This window comes from Macrotis lagotis, chromosome 1 (genome assembly GCF_037893015.1).
Source record: "Macrotis lagotis isolate mMagLag1 chromosome 1, bilby.v1.9.chrom.fasta, whole genome shotgun sequence".
NCBI classification, from domain to species: Eukaryota; Metazoa; Chordata; class Mammalia; order Peramelemorphia; family Peramelidae; genus Macrotis; species Macrotis lagotis.
In genome coordinates this window covers 926,326,401-926,343,191 of record NC_133658.1, presented here as the reverse complement: position 1 = coordinate 926,343,191, position 16,791 = coordinate 926,326,401, and the positions used below count along the sequence as shown (strand labels likewise).

Here is a 16,791-nt window from a genome sequence, read left to right as displayed (position 1 = left end):
ACCTCATAGACTCTATGTAAAGTTGTATATACAGTGACCGGTATTGATGTGTGCTATGACATAACAGTTAGAAAAGTAAGATTATTAAAAAAAAAAGAAAAAAGTAAGCTCATTTCTCATTTTAACAGAGGAGATTTCTAAATGACCATGGCATGGTGTAACAAAATGGATCAGTACAGAAAAGCAGGAAGTTTATCTGAGGTTGATAAAAACAAAAAGTAAAATTAAATAGACCTATGAAAATCAAATGGAGAAAGACAATCAAGTATTGTGCAGGGAGCGCTCCCAGTCACAAGGCTGGATTTCAGGTCGCTCAGTAAATTTGAACTCATTGGCTGACATGTGAACCAGGACACATGGGTCATGATGACACCAGAGATCTGGCTGTTTGCTTTTCATTCTCAGGTAAGACCATGTCATCAGGGAGGTGATGCCATGACAAGCGCAGGAATTGGATTTGAGTGAAGGGATGCTAGGAGATCTGGTGACTGCTGCAAGGAAGGAAGGTAAGGACTCTTCCTTCCTTTATTTGTGTGGAACCATATCCTGTGATGGAGTTGCCTGACTCTCCTCAGTCCGCCCCCCCCTGCAGCACATTGCCTATACAAAAACATTCCTAGCAGTATCACTGGGTAACTACCAAAGCAAAAAACCCAGAGTCCATTGGTTGGAGAATATGAATAAAACTGCCGGAATAATCTAGTGCCATTGAAAATTAGAGAGATTTATCTAGAGAAATATGAACATCAAAGAAATAATAGAGAAGGAAGCAGACAGATGTCCAGAACACCATATTTTCACTGCAATTATGCAGTTATGGGTAACATCAGCAGACCCAAATCATAATATTAGAGGGGGAAGGAAAAGAAGGAAATACAGAAAGAATGATGTGGGCGGGGTGAGAGTGATCAGTCAGCGGGTATTTAAAGACAAGTGTGCAATCATTTACAATCTTTTGTTGGTTGTTTCTTCTATGGTACCTACTTATGCTTATTTTCCACATTCATTTGTGTATATCTGAAAGACAGGTTATCAGAAATGTATAGGCACTAAAATTCAAGTTCTCAGCATTATAAAAAAGAGAGTAGAGAGGGTCCCCTCTGAAGTCTGCAAAGGAATGTAAACTCCTCATTTTGCATGCGAGGAATCTGAAGACTCATACAGTTTGGTTACTGATTCCAAGCCTGACACTCTGGACCAAGGGTGGCCAAAGTCAAGCCTGCCCAGAGAAATCATATGCAATGACACCACCATGGTAAGTACAGGCAAGACTTGAAATTCAATAAATCCAGGAGCTTTACAGGAGTGAATTAATTAATTGTTTGACTAAATATATCAAGCAAATTTTTAAGTCAATCATTTTGTCTGGTCTGCAAATGATGTTGTAAATAACCATATGCCTCATAGCAGAAAAAAGGTTCCCCACACCCTACTCCTGTCTTCCCACAAGAAGAGAGAAACCTCATGAAAAAATATTGAGAGGGAAAAAAAAGGACACTTCAGTCTTGTATTTAGATACCATTAGTTCTGTCTTTGGGATGGGTTATTTTCTTTATCATAAATCCATCACACAAGTTGCTTCAATATTTTTTTCCACAGTTACTATTGTTAACTGAATTTCCCTCTATTTTATTCCTTCCCAGTCCCATTTATTCTATTCTCTCTCTCCTTTCATCCTGGCCCTGTTCAGAACTGTGTTGTCTCTGAGTATTCTCTCCACAATCTTCCCTTTCTTCTATCATCTCCTCCCCCATCCCTTTCTTCTCATTTTTCTCTAGGGTAAGATACATTTCCTCAACCTATTAGGTGTTTATGTTATGTCCTCTCTGAGCCATTTCTGATGAGAATGAAGGCTAACTCATTCCCCCTTGCCTTCCCCCTTCCCACTCCATCGTAAAAGCTTTTTTCTTCTCTTTCATGTGAAATATCTTAGGCCCTTCTTCCTTTCCTTTCCCTTCCTTCCAGCACTTTCCTTTATCACACACTGAACCCATCTTTTGACTATATCATACCATTCTCCCCCTTGTAACAGAGATAAATGAGAAAATTCACATGAGTTATCAGCATCTTCTTCCCGTGTGGGAATACAAACAATTCAAAATCAATTCTCATAATTAGTCCTTCTTCTCCAACCCTTCTCTGGTTCCCCTGAGTCCCCTTACTTGAAGATTAAACTTGGTTCAGCTCTGGCTGCTGCATTAGAGGTGTGAAAGTCCCCTGTTTCATTGCAAGTCCACCTTTTTGCCTGAAGGATGCTCAGTTTTTCTGGATAGTTGATTCTCAGTTGCAAAGGGAGAATACTGACTCAAGGAAGGAGTGGAATGGAAAGGTCATAAAGTCTGGGATCTTTCAAATAGGAATGGACTGAGAAATTGTTTCCAGTTCTGAAGCTAATTAATAGAAGGCAAGGGAAAAGAGGAAAAACCTACTGATAACTAAACTACTAATAACTGGGTATGAATAAGGAAAAATAATCATTTCTTTCAATATTATTCCTTCCTCAGTTTTGTAATTCACATCATCAGTGGCCAGAGGATCTATCAGAGCAAAATCATTTCTTCATTAAAAACAAACTTCTCCAAAAAGCCCTCTAACCCCACCCCTGGGAACTGGGAGGAGGCTGAGTTACTGAATCAGCATTGGAGAATTGCAGGTTCTCCCCAAGGACTTGGAAAAATTTTAGGGCCTTTCTCAGAGAAAGTCCCCAGAAAGCTGTTATAAAACCCACAAAAACACTTCCTAGACACTGAGAATTTAACAGATCTTTGGTGCTGTTCCCAAATTATCTGAATTTGATATAAACCAAATATTCTTAAAAAGTTAGTAAACATTGTACCACACTCTCAAATAGCTCAATACACCATTTCACAGTGTCAAAATTTAAAGAGGTTAATTTAGTGAGGGCATCATTCCATCACCCTCTAGAAATCAGCTTTTCATTAGCAGCATTTTATACCCAAGAGTTTCCCAAAACTTCAAATGGAAGACATACAAACATAAAATGAATAATATTTTGGATTTGGATCATGAACTAAAATAATTGCCTTCAGTTGCCTTCTGCTCACAAATTTTTTCCATAGAAAATCATTTCCTGCCTAGATCACTTCAACAATCCAGCTATTCAAAGACCCAGGGCATCTTGTTCCAATGACACTTTTATGATTCTTCCACTTTCTAACAAATCCCCTTCTTATCATATTTTAGGTGAAATTTGCACCCAGATTTGACCCCCCCTCTCTGTGAGTTCAGACAATGGAAAACTCCTACTAGATCAGCACCCATTTGACTTTAAGACAAATGACCATTAGTTCTAAAGGGTAACAGAGGGACCCTCAGTCTACTCTTAAACTATAAGTCTTCCCCTCAGTCTGCTGCCCAAAGGGGATCATGAAATTCCTGCTACTGAGGAGGAGGGTCTAAATCTTAGGGAAAGGGGTCCAGATGCAGCAGTTCTTGAAGATCCTTGGTGGGTGGGTCCAGGTAGACCCCGCAATCTTGGGTGGAGTTTTAAGGATGGGAGGAGTCTGGAGTGGAGAAATGTTCCTTCCAATGGGGAGAGACTTCTAGGAAGGCCTTCCAGAAGATTGGGGGGCAGGGCTTGGGGAGAAGAGGAGGGGTCCTGGCCTGAGTGGGGCTCTGGGGAGTTGGAGAACCCTCTAAAGTGTCCTTAGAAGAAGCCAGAACTTGTCTACCTCAGAAACCTCTGCCCTCTTCTCTTGCAGCACAGATCTCTCCGTCTTCCTGGACCTCAGGTCTCTGTCTCCTGGAAACCAGCTCTGGGGGGGCTGCAGGTCTCAAGTGATTAGGAGCCCACTCCCCTTCCCCGCACCCCCACTTCCTGGTGTCCTGGATGACCTTTGTCTGGGGTCTCATCCTGCTCATCTGACCAAGAGGTGAGTGTCTGGAGGGAGCAGCCCCCCTCCCAGCCCTGGCTGCTGGATCCCAAGCTTCTGCTCTCCCAGAAGGTCCCAGGAGTTCCCCCAGCTCCTAGTCAGACCTCAGGACATGGTCCTCCAGGTTTCCCAGGCTCAGGGTCCCTCTGGAGTCCTTCTGGCCATCCTGATCTCTCTGCTGTGGGCCTCTGAGACCCTCCCCCTGCTCCCCTTCCCCAGACTCCTGGGGCCCTGCCTCCTCTGCTTCCAGAGCCTCAGCTCCCTTCCCGGAGCTGGTTCCCAGAAGGGATTCAGTCTCAGGCTTCCCCTGGTCATTCCTGGGCCAGAGGGCCAGAGCCCTCCCCATGGCCAGCTGTCCCTCCCTCCTGGGGCAAGCAAGAAGTCAGTGGTCTGGATGGTGTCTGCACAAGTGGGGCGTGCTGGGCGAGGGGATGGAAAGCCCCCAGGGAGTCAGTGGGAGGAGTCCTGGACCTCTGATTGTCCTCATCCCCTCTGGAATCCCAAAGCTCCCTCTGTCTCCTGAAGGGGAGTGGGGAGAAAAAGGGGAGAGGGGGCCCAACCTGTTTTCCCCTTACTTAGCTTGGAGTCTCTCCCAGAGGGCAAGACCAAAATCACTCTCTGTCCCTTGTGGGGTCTCACACTCTGTAACTCCCTCTAGGTCAGCCCCCTGCCCAGGAAGACAAGGACAGACCTCTGCCCCTCTAGGATCCTTCCTTTCCATTCCAGTCTGCAGAGGACCCAGGCCGGACCAAGCAGGGAGCCTGGAACCTGAGGGAATGGCCCCTGGGAGCCCCAGCCCCCCAGCCCAGGTGAGTGCCCTTCAATCTCAGGGTTAAACAAGATCAGCCTCAGAGCACCTTGTCTAGGAGACTGGCAGGACCTTCCTGAAGGGCCCTTTCCTTACAAAAGTGGAGAGGAGGTGGAGGAGCAACCTTGCCCTGGTCTCTCCTTCTGTTTTCTTTTGTTTCAACATCTTCCTCATTTTTCTACCACCCTCCTTTCCCTCCCCCTCCCCAGAAAGCTTCAGAGTCCGGTCAAAGTTATACAGGGTCATTTGTGTTCCACATATTTCCATATTGGTCTCACTGGGGAAGAGGAATTAGAACTAAGGGGGAAACAATGAGGTAGAAAGGAAAAACAAAAAGAAGTTAGTAAAACATGAACATGGTCTGTTTTGCTCTGCCCCCAGCCTGCACAGCTGTTTCCTCTCAACGTTTCCTCTCAGGACTTGCCCATGGTCACACCACTAGGCAATTACTAAATGTCTGACTTGAATTCATGTCCTCCTGTCTCCAGGGCTGGTGCTCTATCCATTGCACCACTTGGCTGAACCTCCCCTGTGCCACCTAACTACCCCTATGGGTCATTTCTTTACAAAAATGGATAGGACTTTCAATATAGAAGTAACAACATTGCTCTGCTCCCTCCTTCTGTGATTTAACCCGATTTTTTGGAAGTTTTGCATCTCCTGCTCTATTTCCCTGCAGGGACTCCCCTCCCCAAATTTCCACCCCTTCCCTGCTTTTTTTTTTTCCAGTTTTCCTTCTTGAAAATTGAGTTGCACAGATTACCCCTTTACTCTTTCCTATCTATTCTGTAGGATCATGTTTTTGCTCTCTCCATGCTTTTTTCATTATTCCCCGCTTTACCTCTTTCTCTCCCTTTTTCTCTAGCTCCCTTCCTCTTTCTTCTTCTCTCTCTCTCTGTCTTTATCTCTATCTCTGTCTGTCTATCTGTCTGTCTCTCTCTCTCTCTTCTTGAACTGCTGGACATGCAGGGAGTTTTGGTTAACATCTGATAGGCCCCTGAAATACAGCAAGACCCTTGGGCAAAAAAAAAAGATACAGAAAAAAGTGAATTTTTTAAAAAAATTTGAAGAGCTGGCTTAAAGGGTTGCTAGACCTTTAGCAGAGCCATAACCATCACCAAGGCAAATCAGCATCTTCTTTAGGACTCTGCTATTTAATTAGGATTTGTTAAACTCTTGTTGCTTGCCTAATTAGAGAAGATTCAGGAGAAAGGGACTTTCGGGAATTATTCAGAGTCCCAGGAGGAAATGTGGTATTCCAAGACTCCTTTTTTGTTTTTCTGGTTCAGTTTTTTCACTCTTGCCTTTGACACTCTTTGGGGTTTTCTTGCTTAAGCTACTGGTGTGATTGACCATTCTTTTCTCCACTCATTTGATAGATGAGGAAACTGAGGCTAATTAGGTGAAATGACTTGCCCAGGTTTCCCCATCTAAGCAGTATCTGGGGCTGGAATTGAACTCACATCCTTCTGACCCCAGGGTCTGCTCTCTGTGCATTGTACCACCAACTGTGCAAAGAGGTCCCCAGGGCATGTCCAAGACAGAACAGATAAAATGGAAGAAGTTTAAACTCTTGTCTAAATCCACTTTTGATGATCTTTAAAGGATTCCTTTGAATTAAGTGCTATTATCCTTATTTCACAGGTGAGGAAACTGAGGCAAAGAGTGGGTAAGTTGCCCATGGTCACACAGTGTCTGAAATCAGATTTGAACTCAAATCACCCAGAGTCCAGGTCTAGGATTCTATTCACTGAGTCAGTGCTTTATTTTAACAAGGAATAATCTGCCCCCACCAAAAATAAACAACCAAACAGACAAACAAGAGAATTATTGAATTTTATTTACCATACCCAGGAGGAATTTGGGACAGACATGTGTGCAGTGACTCTCCTATTAACAAGCCACCCAAACATGATTATCTGTTTCTTCTATGGAAAGGGGAGCAGTTTATGACCAAAGAAGTGAGAAAACATTATAGAATGCAAAATAGATCTTTTGGATTACATCAAATTGAAAAGTTTTTGTGCAAGTAAAATCAATGCAACCTGTATTAAAACATATAGTAAGTTGGGAAGGAATTGTTTAATGCTAGTGTTCCTAATAAAGGACTCATTTCTAAAACTTATAGTGAACTAAGTGAAAGTCATTGGAATACAAGCTATTCCCCAGTTGCTCAACAGTCAAAGGACATGAGCAGGCAATTCTCAGATGAAGAAGACACTCTACAATTATTTGGAAAAATGCTCAAAATCATTGATTGATTAGAGAAATGCAAATTAAAATGAGGCACTACTCCTCATGCATCAAATTGGCTAATGCAATTAAAAAGTTAAAGGATTCCTAGGGACTGCTAGTTGGCATAGTGGATAAAGCACCGGCCCTGCAATCAGGAGTACGTGGGTTCAAATCCGGTCTCAGACACTTAATAATTACCTAGCTGTGTGGCCTTGAGCAAGCCACTTAACCCCATTTGCCTTGCAAAAACCTAAAAAAAATTAAATAAAATACAATAAAAAGAAATAAAGGATTCCTGTTGGATAGGATGTGTGACAACTGAATACTAATGCATTGTTGGTGGAGTTGTGAACTGATCCAACTCTTCCAGAGACAATGCTCAGAGACAATTCTAATGGACTTGTGATGGAAAATTCCATCCACGTCCAGAGAAGGAACTATGGAGTCTGCATATGGACCAAAGTTTACTGTTTTCAATTTGATTTCTCTTTCCCAGCATGATTACTATGGTTTTATGTTTAACATAATTACACTAGTATAATCTATATTAGATTGTTTTCTGTCCATCAGAGGGATAGGGGAGGGAGGAAGAAAAATGTGAGTTTCAAAACCGTACAAAAAATCATTGTTGAAAGCTATCTTTGCTCGTAGTTGCCAAAATATATAAATTAAAAATTAATAAAAACAATCCTATTGAGGCAGCTATGTGGCACAGTGGATAGAGCACTAGCCCTGGGTCAAGAGGACCTGAGTTCATATCCAGCCTAGACACTTAATAATTGCTTCACTTTGCGATCTTGGGCAATTTTCTTTGCCCCATTGCCTTGCAAAAATCCAAAAAAGAAAAACAAAATAATCCTCCTCATGTTTTCATCTTGTTCAGCCTTTCTCACTTTCAGGAAAATAGCTTGATTTTTTTTCTCTCTAATGACCAAAACACAGCACTAACTATTGTTTCTCAAGCACTCTTTTTTAGAAAATTTTATTTATTTAAGGCAATAGGGTAAAGTGACTTGCCCAAGGTCACACAGCTAGGCTATTATTTATTATCTTGGAACTCCTTGGAACTCAAGTCCTCCTGACTCCAGGGCTCTATCCACTACTCCACCTAACTGCCCCTCACAAGGTCATCATGAAATTTTCTTAATCTATCATTGCTGACAGTTCTTAGTTTTCCTCCAGAAATCCTCTTATCTTTCTAAGAGAACACATCACTTTCCTTCTTCTAAAGAGATTAGCATTCCAAAGAAGAATATTTGTCAGTTTTATTTGAACTGAACATATCCCTTGGTTTTTCCCAATGCTCCCTCAGTCTTTTTAAGATTATAGTTCCCTGTGCTGGCTCTGAGTCTAATAAAGTGTGTGACCTTTGGGCATTTTCCTCTCTTTGCTTCAGTTTCCTTCTGTACATTGCTGAGCATTGACCTGGATCAATTCTGAAGCCCGTCTCAACTCTTAAGTTTTCTGCATGTGGATGTTTTAGGAGGTGGTGACATTCAAGGATGTGGCTGTGGACTTCACCCCAGAGGAGTGGGACCTGTTGGACAATTCTCAGAAGCAGCTGCACAAGGATGTCATGCTGGAGAATGCTCAGAACTTTCTTTTCCGTGGTAAGGACCATTCCCCAGGTAACTGGGAATCTTTCTTTAAACGGTGTGTCTTCAGCTCTCTCCTAGAAGAAGGTTTGGGCCATTGATCACCTCTTAGAAAGTCCAAAGTGATGACCTCCTGAATCCAAGAGATCAGGTCCTCCTGCTGCCTAGCTTTTCTGAGACAGACTTTTGTTCCATGTGACAGGGAGCTAGAAACAAGTCTGCAAAGTCTGCAAACATTGATCCTGGACCTTCTCCTTTTAGATGGGCACTGAAGGGGACCCTAACCCTAACCCTAACCCTAACCCTAACCCTAACCCTCCCGAGGCTTAAGAGTTTTCGTCTTGCATGTAATCTCATGTGATCCTCAGAATTATCTTTTGGTTTGGATTTCTGTTAATATCCTATGTTATAATTGAGGAAACTGAGGCAAATAGATTGAGGGACTAATTCCTGGGTCAGTAAGAGTCTCAGTTCAGGTGATCCTGAATCCAGCCCAGTATGTTCCTGTTCCCATGCAATGCCTCTAATTGTTAGGCCATGGAAGTTAAGAAATGTGGACATCCTTCTATGAAGGAGACAAAGTTGGAATTTTCTGATTCCAAATTACTTGCAGTAAAGTGGCTCTGCTTTGAATCACCCCCCCTTCCCTAATAAGGGAATACAAACTTCTCTCCACCTTCATGCCTAATTTATCCCCCTACCTAGGATTTCCAGTTTCCAGAGAAGATTTGATCTGCCACTTGGAGCAAGAGGGTCTAAGGACCTCCTCTCCAGGTGAGTGAGGAGTGAGGGGTGTGGGTTGGATCTCAAGAGGCTTCTGGATTTGTCAGTAAAGAAGTTTTCAACTGAGGAAGACCTCAGTTATTATTTCTTTTCAGACACTTTTCAGCAGTAGGATCCAGGGTAAGGCTCTCTGCGGTCCAGTACCCTCATCTCTAACCTGAGCGGTTGAATACCCTGGACTTTCAGTTCCCTTCTTTTAAAATTTTTTTTCCAGTTACTCACAAAGATAGTTTTCAAAATTCATCCTTTTGTAAACTCTTGAGTTCCACATTTTCCTTCCTCCCTTCCTTTTCATCCTGCCCCCTATGGCAATGAGCAATCTGATAATGGTTTTACAAGTACAATTATGTTAACATGTTTCCACAGTATTTTCTATTAGCACTGGGTTGAGGGGGTGGCAACCATGATAAAGGAAGTTTGAAAAACTGATGTGAGTATTCTTTGCTCTACATTCAGTCTTCATATTTTTTCCTCTGATTCTGGACAGCATTTTCCATTACAGGCCTTTGAAGATTGTCTTTGATCTCTGAAATTCTGAGAAGAGCTAAGTTCATCATAATTGCTCTTGTGGTGTTTCTGTTAAAATGTACAGTCTTCTCCTGGTTCTTTTTCTTTTCTTTTTTTTTTTGTTCCAGACAATGGGGTTCTGACTTGCTCATAGTCACATAGCTAGGCGTCTCAGGCAAGATTTGAATTCAGGTCCTCCTGACACCAGGGCCAGTGCTCTATGTACTATGCCACCCCACTCCCTTCAATTTTTCTTCTAGTGATGCTTCAGTGATCCTATTGGATCCTGTTAGAGGTCTTTGTTAGGAATTTTGGGGCATGAAGCTCTCCTTTGACACTAGAGAGGGCTGAGGCTGTCAAATATGAGTTTTTTCTAAATCCATATGAATCTACTAGGTGCCAACCTGATATAAGGAAGTACAAGGCTCGTCTTCTGAAAGCATATAAGGCTTTCTGGTATCCCACAGTTTGGTGAGAAAGACAGCATGGACACAACTGCTATTGCAGCCCATCAAGAGAAAGTGGGTAGGCACTAAGGTTAAAGAAGACTGGAACAGTCTTAAGGATACAGATCTGTGGTACTTCAGAAAGGTCCGGGTAAGAGTTCTAGGCAGGAGCACAAGCCAGGGCAAACCCACACTGTTGGAGCAAAAAAGAGGCCTCTGCCCCACTGCATCCTAGCCTGTGTAGGGGGTAAGACAGATGAAGGGAGACTAGAAAGGGACAAAGAGGCAGAAGATGAAGAGCCCATCCCACAGTTTTAATCTTTGGTCTTTAAGACCCTGGAATTAAGTAGGGAGTGCCATGGTCAGGCAAAGAACTTGAGGAAGATGATTTTAACAGGTGATGGAGGATGGATTGACCTGGGAAGAGACGTGAGTCAGTTATTTTAATATGGCAAACATGAAGGCATTTGGACCCCCAACCAAAAATGTGGCAATAATGGTGGAGAAAGGGAAGTGTTAGAGCAAGGTTACAAAGATGGAATCACCTTGCTTCAGTGTTGGGGCAGGGGTGTGGGAGTGATAATGAGGAGTGGATAACAACTAATTTGGCCAATGAATGATTGCGAGGTTTTTGTCCTGTATAGTAGCAGCAAACCAAGTTTACAGGAACATTGGGTCGCGTGGGATGGGTGGGAAAGAATGAATCAGGCGTTTCAAGAGAAAGTAATGTCCAAGAAACTTAGAGAAAAGAAAAAAATATCAAGAAAAAGTGGATGATTGACAGTCTCCAAGGCTGCAAAAAGGTCCTTGAGATAATATCTAAGCATCAGAACAATTGATCAGAAAAGGGGATCTAAATGAAAATCATGACAGGACAAGTGAAAAAGAAAATTTATTTCTCAGGTTATCGTAAAATTTATAAAGAATGACCATGGGAGAAAGCATCAAAACCGGTCCAGTCGGGACAGTTGGGCAATTACCTCAACATAAGAAAATAGCATTGTTGGCAACCAAATGCTCTTGATGCAAAGGAAAATAAAAAGGAGAACACCTGTCCAGGGCAGTGGCAGAGCATACTCCTTCACCAGGCGGAGTGCTGACATTTGGGTCAGGTCACTCGGCCATTCAGAACTTGTGACCGGAAGAGTCAGACATACTGACTACGTGGCTGCACACTTGTCTCAGGCTTGTGGTGAGAATCCATTGCAGTTGTGTGTGGAACTTTTTGATCATTGAATTGTCTTATGTGTACGTTTATAGTATCTTCAAATGATTGATTCTGCTCATTTAAGTTTGAGGTCTTTTTCTTTTAACTGGGGAAACTTTCTGCCAGGAAGAAGAGGATGTCCTCATACATATATGTGTGTGTGTTTGTTTCCATCAGATGCCCAGAACAAGTGTGATGAAATGAGCACAAATCTGAAAATGACCTCCTGGAATGACGTTACTGCTTCTGGTGAAGGGAGGACTCATCTTGGTAACCATGTTATCCACACTATAGAAAATCAGTATGAATATACTCAATATGGAAAGACTTGTCAAAGACGTGACAGTGGCACTGAACATCGGAAAATCCACACTGAAGAGAAACCTTATGACTATAATCAATGTGGAAAGACTTTCTTTACTAGCTCCAAATTTGCTGCACATCAGAGAATCCATACTGGAGAGAATCCTTATGAATGTAATCAGTGTGGAAACACTTTCACAAGGAGCTCCAGTCTTACTGTACATCAGAGAATCCACACTGGGGAGAAGCCTTATGAATGTAATCAGTGTGGAAAGACTTTCACACAGAGTTCCCATCTGGCTATACATCAGAGAATCCACACTGGGGACAAACCTTATGAATGTGATGGATGTGGAAAGACTTTCAGAGACAGCTCCAGTCTTTCTGCACATCAGAGAATCCACACTGGGGAGAAACCTTACCAATGTTATCAGTGTAGAAAGACTTTCAGAAGGAGCTCTGGACTTGCAGTACATCAGAAAATCCATATTAGGAACAAGCCTTCTGAATGTAATCAGTGTGGAAAGATTTTCACAAAGAGCTCTGGACTTGCTGCACATCAGAGAAGCCACACTGGGGAGAAACCTTATGAATGTAATCAGTGTGGAAAGACTTTCACACAGAGCTCCCATCTTGTTGTACATCATAGAATCCACACTGGAGAGAGGCCTTATGGATATAATCAATGTGAAAAGGCTTTTTAAGATGCCCAACCAATTTTGTAGGTATCAGAAAAATCCACCCTGGAGTGAAATGTATGAATGTAATCAATTTGGGAAATCTTGCCCCATGTCTGTGAATGAACACTCATGAGAAACCTGAGCAATATTGATTACATCCCAAAGCTTTTAATATACACGTTCATCTTGACATCAGAGAATCCACACTGGAGAGAATATTTATGAGTGGTTTGTATGTAAAGCTTCTCCTAAATACTTCCACCTTGCCAAACAACTGTGCCAATTCCTGGATCAATTTCTGGGTATTCATTTCATTCATGGATAATCCATTTAGTATAACAAAAATTTTTGACAGAGTGGACATTTTTTTATCTTCTGTAAACCAAAGATGAATCACAGAAGCCTCCCAGTACTTATATGCCCTTAGATGAGTGCATGTTCCCAAAAGGTGGTGATCAGTTCTGACAGGTTCAAAATTTATGAGAATGACTATTCTTTTTTTTTTAGGTTTTTTCAAGGCAAATGGGGTTAAGTGGCTTGCCCAAGGCCACACAGCTAGGTAATTATTGCTTGAGACCGGATTTGAACTCAGGCACTCCTGACACCAGAGCCTGTCCTTTATGAGAATGACTATTCTAATGAGGGTTTAGGAAGCATAACACATCACCCAATCTAGACAAAGAAATTTATATCCAGACCATCCCTGAATAGGGTAATCTAGACAAAAGGGGAAATCCACTTCCCATTTGAACTGTCTGACTTAAACGCAATGGACCAGAATTCAGCTAGACTCTTTACCATTTACTCTAATCTAAAGTTTTCAAGTTGGGGAAGGCTTGTCCCAAGATTTCATCTCATCATCAGCCTTCCCTTAAAGACTGACCGAATAATCTAAGGGGACTGATTCCTGAATGAGGAAATGAAAATGTGAAGAGAAATTTAGCCCTAATTCAGTAATTGGTTATTAATATATGAGAACAATAATCATTTCTCTCTTATCAGAGAATTCATTCTGCTGAATAAACCTCTTTGATGCTATCACTATGGAATATCATCAGACTTACATCTTCCCTTATTACCCATAAGGGAATTCACATGCAATAGAAATATACTCCTCTAATGTATGTGGAAAAGCATATAAATGGAGAAGAAAGTTTATTAGACATCAGAACAACAAGTTCCACATGGATGAAGTTGGAAAGACCTTCAGCCTAAGATCATCTTTTTTCGTGAAGGATTCATCATGGAGTGAAGACATAAAACACTTAATGAGGTCCCACCTTCTCAGGAAAATGGAGTTCAGTAGACATCAAACTAGGCACACTAAAGAAAAGTCTTAAAAGTCAGAATTCTGGGAGGGCCTTCACCCAAATCTTATAACTGTATATACATTGGAGAAGACTTCCTGAGGTTAACATTTATGGATCTAATTAGTGAGGAAAGCCCTGGCCCTGTAGCACAGACCTTATTAGATATCACATATCACATCCAAAGCAAGAAGTCCTAAAAATGGATTGAACTGTTTTTCTGAAATCATAAGGTCTCTCAGCAAGTCTCCTAAAATATTTCGTGGCTCTCTAGGATGGGGTCTGCCACTGAGTTGCTCATTTGAGGACAATTCCTCCCACCATTATTAAACAGACCTTTTGTGTTCACCCTTCAAGCTGTCCTGAGTTGGTAATCTCCTTCATTGCTCCAAAATTAGCTTCCCCACAAAAAAAAAAATTAGTTTCTCCCCACAAAGATAGAGAAACCTCATGAAAAAAAATTGAGAGGGAAAAAAAAGGACACTTCAGTCTTGTGTTCAGATCCATCAGTTCTGTCTCTGGGATGGGTTGTGTTCTTTATCATAAGTCCATCAGACAAGTTTGCTTCAATATTTTTTTCCACAGTTGCTATTGTTAACTGAATTTCACTCCATTTTATTCCTTCCCACTCCCATTTATTCAATTCTCTCTCTCCTTTCATCCTGGCCCTGTTCAGAAGTGTGTTGTATCTGAGTATTCTCTCCACAATCTTCCCTTTCTTCTATCATCTCCTCTCCCATCCCTTTCTTCTCATTTTTCTCTAGTGTAAGACACATTTCCTCACCCTATTTGGTGTTTATGTTATGTCCTCTCTGAGCCATTTCTGATAAGAATGAAGGCTCACTCTTTCCCCCTTGCCTTCCCCCTTCCCACTCCATTGTAAAAGCTTTTTCTTCACTTAAATGGGAAATAGCTTAACCCCTTCTTCCTTTCCTTTCCCTTCCTTCCAGCACTTTCCTTTATCACTCACTGACCTCATCTTTTGACTATATTATACCATTCTGCCCCTTGTAACAGAGATAAATGAGAAAATTCATGTGAGGTATCAGCATCTTCTTCCCCTGTAGGAATACAAACAGTTCAAAATCAATTCTCATAATTAGTCCTTCTTTTCCACCCCTTCTCTGGTTTCCTTGAGTCCCTGTACTTGAAGATCAAACTCGGTTCAGCTCTGGCTGCTTCATTAGAGAGGTGTGAAAGTCCCCTGTTTCATTGCAAGTCCACCTTTTCCCCTAAAGGAAGATGCTCAGTTTTTCTGGATAGTTCATTCTCAGTTGAAAAGGGAGAATAGTCAAGCAAGAGAGGAGTGGAAAGGAAAGTTCATAAAGCCTTGGGGAATTGTCAAATAGCAATGGGCTGAGAAATGGTTTCTTGTTTGGAAGCTAATTAATAGAAGTTAAATATTGATGTTTTCAGGACATCAGGGCAGCTGGGTGGTCAAAGGGCAGCCAGGAGGAACAGTGAGTAGAGGGCCAAACCTGGACTGAGGAATGCTCATCTTCCTGAGTTCCCAGCCAGCCTCAGATGCTTACTAACTGCCTCAGTTCCTTCATCTAGTAACTAAGCTGTATGTTTGCCAGAAAATTCCAAATGTCAACTAGTTCTGAAATACCTAAAAAAAGAAATAAAAATGATGGAAACATGAGGTCGGTTTCTCACACTCCACCTTTTCTTCCCTCCTTATCTACTGCTCCCTTCCGGATTTGTTTCTGAGTTTCTCCCTCCTTCCAATGTCTTGACCAACTTGGGCTCTTCACCCTTAGTCTCTTCCTCTAGGGCTCTGGAGCAGAGAGAGCCCTGAAGCTGCCCCAGCTCTGGGCCCTGAGGGAGGCAAGGCAAATTTGTCTCCCTGCTTCTGCTCAGGTCACAGGAACCTTCCCACAGGGATTCCTCTCTGAATCCCTCTCACGCACCTTTTCTCAGGGGACTACTCTGGCCCGGGCCTGGTTCTAAATTTCAGGGGTCAGAAAGAACCAGTTCCTGCCCTCAAGGTCCTTCCAGCATGACTGGGGACATCCCAAGTCAGTTTAGTGCTGCCCACCTGGAGAAGATTCTCTTCCATTTCAGCAGAAATCACCTCTCCCAGGTGGGTGGGTCCTGCCCAAAATACAGGAGAATGTTTCCCGGGTTAATCCCATCTCAGCTCCAGACTATCTGACCTTCAAGGAGAGGTCTCTGAAGGAGGAAGGGAAAAGAGGAAAAACCTACTGTTTACTAAACTACTAATAACTGGTTATGAATAAGGAAATATAATCATTTCTTTCAATATTATTCTTTCCTCAGTTTGTAATTCACATCATCAATGGCCAGAGTATCTATCAGAGCAAAATCATTTCTTCATTAAAAACAAGCTTCTCAAAACAGCCCCCTAACTCCACCCCTGGGAACTGGGAGGACGCTGAGTTACTCAATCTGCATTGGACAATTGCAGTTTCTCCCCATGGATTTGGCAAGATTTTGGGACCTTTCTCAGAGAAAGTCCCCAGAATCCAGTTATAAACCCCACAAAAACACTTCCTAGTCACTGAGAATTAAACAGATCTTTGCGGCTGTTCCCAAATTATCTGAATTTGATGTAAACCAAATATTCTTAAAAAGTTAGTAAACATTGTACCACACTCTCAAATAGCTCAATACACCATTTCACAGCATCAAAATTTAAAGAGGTTAATTTAGTGAGGGCATCATTCCATTGCTCTCTGGAAATCAGCTTTTCATTAGCAGCATTTTATACCAAAGAATTTCCAAAAACTTCAAATGGAAGACATAGGAGAATAAAATGAATACTACTTTGGATTTGGATCAAGAACTAAAATGATTGTCTTCAATTGCCTTCTGCTCAGTTCCCTGCATTTACAAATTTTTTCCAGAGAAAATCCGTTCCTGTTTAGATCAGTGCAACAATCCTGGCATTCAGAGACCCAGGGCATCTCCTTCCAATGACACTGTTATGATTATTACACCTTGTAAACAAATCCCCTTCTTATCATATTTGAGGTGAATTTTGCACTCAGTTCTGACCTCCCT

General features: G+C 42.0%; 1 protein-coding gene across 1 annotated transcript in view; it reads left to right on the top strand.

The window, feature by feature from the left end:
* The window catches only part of LOC141510067 (uncharacterized), a 52,105-nt gene that overhangs the window by 18,092 nt on the left and 17,222 nt on the right, over positions 1-16,791 (top strand). Inside the window, 1 exon segment of the mRNA XM_074220058.1 lies at positions 11,851-12,484. Within this exon segment, the coding sequence (XP_074076159.1) occupies positions 11,851-12,484 (634 nt within the window).